Source organism: Tupaia chinensis, unplaced genomic scaffold, assembly GCF_000334495.1.
Source record: "Tupaia chinensis unplaced genomic scaffold, TupChi_1.0 Scaffold143596_1, whole genome shotgun sequence".
In the NCBI taxonomy this organism is placed as follows: Eukaryota; Metazoa; Chordata; class Mammalia; order Scandentia; family Tupaiidae; genus Tupaia; species Tupaia belangeri.
Genome location: NW_006203442.1, coordinates 253315 through 259602, shown reverse-complemented (window position 1 = coordinate 259602; position 6288 = coordinate 253315). Strand labels below are relative to the sequence as shown.

General features: G+C 61.1%; 1 protein-coding gene across 1 annotated transcript in view; it reads left to right on the top strand.

The window, feature by feature from the left end:
* Window positions 1–6288, top strand: part of MTA1 (metastasis associated 1) — a gene marked incomplete at its 3' end in the record, with an annotated part of 25216 nt that overhangs the window by 13930 nt on the left and 4998 nt on the right. Inside the window, 3 exon segments of the mRNA XM_027766586.1 lie at window positions 1664–1766; window positions 2219–2318; window positions 2524–2712. Coding sequence (XP_027622387.1) covers window positions 1664–1766; window positions 2219–2318; window positions 2524–2712 — 392 coding nt within the window.

The following is a 6288-nucleotide window of genomic DNA, read 5'->3' as shown; positions in this document are numbered from 1 at the left end:
TGGCCTGCAGTGGCCTGTCGCTGTGACAACACCATGAACCAGCAGTTCTCCTCTTGCTGTTCCGGAGGCTGCAAGTCCCAGACCTAGGCTCTGGCATCTGGAGAGGGCTGGCCAGTGAGCAGGCGGGAAGGGGGCCCTTCCTCATGGCCACACCCGATGACCAGGCAGACCCATCCAGAAGGGGGCGCCCTGCCACCTGACTTCACTTACCATAGTGGGGCTTAAGTCGGCCCGAGCCTGGGCTGCTCAAGACTTTCTGGGGCATCTACACCTGTATACCCCGTCCTTCTGCTGAGGCCCTGCCAACAGCAGGCACCCTGAGAGGCCGAGCAGCCCTCTGGGCTCGGGCTTTGAGCCAGCCCTGCTGTCGGGTCTAGAGTCCTCTCCGGCCTTCCCTGGCCATGGGGAGGGGTCCATGGCAGCCATGCCCAAGCGGGTGGAGAGGCTACGGCCAGAAACCCACAGGTCACTGGCGGTCTGAGGGGTTGCCCCCCCCACCAGCGGTGAGCCTGGGAGCCGCACTGGGCAGGAGGGGCCTGAGTCCCGGAGCCCCACATCCGGGACAGCCCAGGCTGACTGGAGGACAGTTGGCACCCACCCCTCCCGATGCTCCACGGGCTGCCCTCTGCCTTCCAGTCAGATCTGGCAGCCAGCGGCCCTGCAGCAGCCCTTCCTGGAGGAGGGAGAAGCCCAGGCGGCCAGGAGGTCCCCACTCGTCCCCCAGAGGCCTGGGCCCTTCATACGGGGCCTGTGCATGCAGCCCTGGGCCTAGGAGCCCCGTGGCCACTGATGCCTCACCCTGTGACGAGGATAGATGGCCTTGAGAGCTGTCCAGGCCACCAGCTCTGGGCTCCCGGCCTTGACCAGAGACCCTGTGGCGCCTGACCTTCTGACCATGAAGGCCAGAGGGTGACAGGATCTTTCCAGAACATGAAACCAGCACCCTGAAGTGAACCTGAGTGTGGTACTTAGCTGGAGGGCAGGTGGGGGACTGCTCCGACACTGCCACGCCCAGGATGCAGCACCCCAGGGCTCTCTCCCCACATGGCCTCCTGGTCTGCGGGACGCATGGCTGCTCGAGACCCCACCCTGCGGTTCCGGACCATGAGCATACGGGTCCTCGGCAGCTCTGGTCACCGGCTGCCCTGAGCTCCCAGGACAGGGACGTTCGCAGACCTGGCTAGTCAGCTGGGCAGAGAAGGCCCGGGAGAGGCCTGCCTGGGCCACAGAGAGCCAGCGCCTGTCGGGACTGCACAGTGGCTCTGGGGGACCTTCCGGCCGGCCCCGGGCACAGGCACGCGGCCCTGCAGCTCCCTGCTGTTACATGTGAGCTGGAGCACCCGGCACGTCCACGCTGCCCCACGGTTGCAGCTGCTGGAGCCCACGTGCCCCGGCCACGGTTGCAGCTGCTGGAGCCCACGTGCCTCGGCCCCCACATGGAGCTCATGGTGGTACCAGCGGGTGTGCCTGCATTTCCAGACAGGATAGTCCTGTGTGCTGGATGTGCCTAGAGGGCTCCACACCCAGCAGCGTGTGTGTGCGTGCATCCATGTGCGTGGCAGCCATGTGGCCTGCTGTGCTGTGGTTGTCTGGGAGCTGACACCCTGGTTAGGAGCCGCGGGTGTCGGCAGAAGCCCTGGGTCACCAACCCGTCTCCCTATAGGTGAGGAGGATGGCCGTGACCAGTCCAAGCTGGAGACCAAGGTGTGGGAGTCTCACAACCCGCTTGTTGACAAGCAGATCGACCAGTTCCTGGTGGTGGCCCGGTGAGTCCAGGTCCCTTCCTGAGGGTGGAGAAAGCCCTCGGGCAGCTTGCTCTGCGGGGCTGAGCCTGGGACCCCAAGACCACCCGCTGTGGCGGCCTGCCTCTTCCAGAGCTTGCCCGAGCCCTGGAGGACAGGCGGAGGCTACGGGGGGCAGGAGGCTGCCCGGGCAGGTCCCAGGTGGCTGGGCTGGAGAGCCCAGGGGAGTCGAAGGGGGCTGCCGTCGCCCTCTCGGTTGCGGCCCTGGCCCGGCCACCACTGGCGAGCTCCCTGTCAGCAGCTCTCATGGTGCTCCTCCACGTGCAAGGCCGCTCCCGGGCTCCCGTGCCGTGCCGTGCTCACCACTGGCTCTTGGGAGCTCTCTTGGAGCCCACCCTCGTGGTGGGAGCATGGCCTGGTCCTGGCCAAGCACCCCTGCTGTCCAGCCCTGGTGGTCAGTGTGTCCCTGTCCCCAGCTCCGTGGGCACCTTTGCCCGGGCCCTGGACTGCAGCAGCTCTGTCCGCCAGCCCAGCCTGCACATGAGTGCCGCGGCCGCCTCCCGAGACATCACCCTGGTGAGTAGCTCCTGGCGTGGGGACGGGCCCTGCCATTCCCGCAGGGCAGGCCAAGGACCTCGGTCATCCCAAGCATGCCAGTGTGTGCCGAGGGGCCCGGCCGGCCGGTGGCAGAAGGGGCACTGCCAGGTCCTGGCGTGCAGGGCCGTGGGTGGACACGGGCGCAGGCCATCCAGGCCGTGACCTGGGCTCCCGGCTGCTGCAGTTCCACGCCATGGACACGCTGCACAGGAGTGTCTACGACATGTCCAGGGCCATCTCGGCCCTGGTGCCGCAGGGCGGGCCTGTACTCTGCAGGGACGAGATGGAGGAGTGGTCGGCCTCAGAAGCGAACCTCTTCGAGGAGGCCTTGGAGAAGTACGGGAAGGACTTCACTGACATCCAGCAGGACTTTGTGAGTGCCCCGGGCAGCAGCCGCGTCCTGCGGGTGCAGCACAGCCTAGACCCACCCTCTTGCGGGGCTGCCCCAGCCCTCGGACCCCTGTGCCGCTGCAGGTCCCGCCCGCCAGGCTGTGGCCTCTCTCTTTGCCCTCTTAAGCACCATGGCGAGGCTGCAGCCACCACAGGAGTCCTGCCGGCCTTGTCAGTGGCCGGCGAGTGTGGGGCTCCTCAGCCCTGCCCAGCCCCACCGGCCACCTAAGCCGAGCTTCTCTGTTGTGCCCTTTCCTCGCCTCGTTCCTCCGGACGCTTTGGCCCGGTGCACCTGCTGCGCCTCACTGCAGGGGCTCGTCCTGGGTCCCCCCTGAGTCCAGGGCAGGGGCCCCTTAGAGAAAGAGCAGGTCTGTGCAGAGAGCGCGGCCTCTGGGGCCAGGACGTGCGCACCCTGATGTGACCCGCCACTGGGGAGCAGAGACTGGCAGGCAGGGCCGGGGACAGTGGGCAGAGGCCTGGCCCGAGTGCCCTCTGGTGGGAAGAGCCCAGTCCTGGTGGAGGCCAGGCCAGGGAGAGAGTGTCACTGGGTGTGGGTGGTGGCCCCCGGCCAGCCCTGGACAGGGTCTGAGGCAGATGGTGTGACCAGGTGGGGACACCGGACAAGCAAGGCCGTGGAGGTGGGGAACCGGCAGGGCCGGGGACAGTGGGCAGAGGCCTGGCCCGAGTGCCCTCTGGTGGGAAGAGCCCAGTCCTGGTGGAGGCCAGGCCAGGGAGAGAGTGTCACTGGGTGTGGGTGGTGGCCCCCGGCCAGCCCTGGACAGGGTCTGAGGCAGATGGTGTGACCAGGTGGGGACACCGGACAAGCAAGGCCGTGGATGTGGGGAACTGCTGGCCCTGACAGCAGGACAGGTGGGGGTGGGCCGCGTGGGGGTCCAGGGGTCGCAGCTCAGGAGCTCCCTCACGCTCCGTTAACAGGCCAGGTGCGTGGAGTCGGACTCCCCGGACAATGTGCTGAGGGGCCGGGCGCTCAGAGCCCCTGCCAGGGGGCTGCTTCTGGCTTGTGTTCTGGAAGACTGGCTGCACAGGTAGAGCCAGGAAGTGCCTGGTGTTCACAGGCACGAGGCCCGAAGTGAAAAGACACTGTTGGGGGCCGCAGACGGCGTAACGGTAACGGTCACGCCGGACTCCGGCATGACTGGCCGCGAATCGGGTCTCAGACCTGGAGGCGTAAACCCACGCCGGGCACGTGTGCGTGCGTGCTCAAGATCCCAAGAGGAGATGGAGCGGAAGGGATTGTGTCATGGCCATCCCCTTGGGGTGATTTCTCACCTTCTAGTGAGCACACGTGCCCTATAGCAAAAATCTCTCTTAAAAATAACTAAAAGACGCCTGTGGGTGGTGGAGGCCAGGAGCGAGGGAAGGCGCGGAGTAAGTGCCGGTTAGGGCTGCAGGGTTTCTTTGGGGTGAGGAAAGTGGGGGTGCGTAGTGACGGCATTTTTAACGGAGGGAAGGCTGCTTTACTGTGTAACGTGTAATGGTTGTCATGAATTTGGGGAAGCCAGCAGTGGGCCTGGTGGTTGAGACAACGGACCCCCGTGACCCACCGCGGACCCAGTGAAACCCACAGGTGCGTGTCCCACATCCCTAGAAGATGGAGAAGGGGTTGCGGTGTGGCCACCCCCACCGAGGGCAATTCCCCACTCTCTGACAATGCACGTGGCCTACAGCAAAACACTGGAAAAGGGTGACTCGGGCAGCGCCCTGCCACGCAGGCCCCTCCGGGGCTCCTGGTCAAGTCTGGGACCCCCGAGCTCAGTGGGCACCAGGCGCCCGAGACGGGCTGGCCGAGGCTGGTGTGTGTCGTGTAGAGTCCAGCTGAGTTCCTCTGTGTCTCTAACTGTCTCTTGCTGACTCGGGGAAGAAATAAGTATCCTTAAAAAATTTTTAAATTATGTATTTATCATTACTGTCTTTACATAATTACTTATTTAACTCCATTTGTTATTATTATTATTTTTTAAAGTACTGTCTTATTTTATTTATTCATTCGTTTTAATTTGACCAGGGAGCGATTCAGAGAGAGAAAGAGAGAAAAAGTGAGAAAGCAAGCCACCAGGTCCAGGACTCCAAACATGGGCGGCCGCGTGGGAGTGTCCAGCACCTTAACCACCATGCCACCTGCTGGTCTCGTTATTAGTATTTGTAATTTGACCAGACAGAGGTAGACAGACACAGAAAGGGAATGTGAGGAAGCAAGCTGCCAGTTCTGGGACTTGAACTGCGGTCAGCCATGTGGGAATCCCATGCCTTTAACCACCACACCTCCTGCTGGCCCTCAATATGACTGGTTTTTAAAATTTGCTGTAGGGTACGTTTGCTCAGCAGAGAGGGTGAGAAAGGAAGCCAGTCTGGGGCCAAGCTGTGGTTGGCGTATGGAGCCCAGTGTCTGCCTCCACGCCACCTGCTGGCCCTACACGTATTTTCTTAAGAGATTTAAGCTATAGGGCGCGTGTGCTCGCTAGAGAGACAGAGACAGAAAGTGAGAAATCACCCCCAGGAGGGATGGCCACGCCGCAATCCCTTCTCTATTCTCCTCTCGGGATCTTGGGCACGCACGCACACGTGCCTGGTGTGAGTTTTAAGCCACCGGGTCTGGGACTCGAACCACAGTCAAGTATGTGGGAGTCCAACAATGTAACTGGTCCCAAAATATTTTCTTTCTTTTCAAAATATTTTCTTAATAAACTTAATGTTATAACTTTTTAAAAGAATTACTTAAATTTTAAAATTTATTTTTTCATTTATTTTAATTTGACCAGAGAAAGACAGAGAGAGAGAAAGTGAGAAAGGAAGCCACCAGGTCCAGGACTCAAACCATGGTCAGCCATGTGGGGATCCAGTGCCTTAACCATCATGCCACCTGCTGGTCTCCAGATACAACTTTTTTTAAATGAGTAGATCATGTCTTCTATTTTTTCTTTAAAAAAAATTTTAATTCCATTTGTTATTGTTATTATTTTAATTTGACCAGAAAGAGAGAGAGAGACAGAGAGCAAGGGGAAGCAAGAAAGCAAGCCTCCAGGTCCAGGACTTGAACCATGGTCAGCCATGTGGGGACCCAGCGCCTTAACCACCGCACCACCTGCTGGCCCCAATCATATATAATGTTTACATTATGAAATAAGATGTGGTAAGCGACAGTTGAGCTAGAACTGAATGAAATGGGATGTCAGAGCCATCTTGGTGACAACCGCAGAGTTCAGCCATAGGCGAGGCCACGCGGACAAGGCAGCGGTTTCGAGCCTCTGAGCGTGGAGCGCCTTGCTGAGCTGTGAACCTGCAGGGTGGTGGGAGGGGCGGAAGTGTGAGGAGGAAGCCAGGAGTCCTTCATTTCATCCTGGAAGTTTGGGGTCCACCTGAGACTAGGCACTGCCATGGAAGGCCGTGGCCGTGGTGGTCAGCACACACGGCGTGGACGGGGCCCTCCAAGCCCAGCTCCTGCCCTGGGCGAAGGTCTTTGGCACAGCCCGGGGACAGGTACCTGCCTCTTGACTGGCCCTGCAGTGCCGGCCCTTGGCTGGATCTGGCCCGGTCCCTG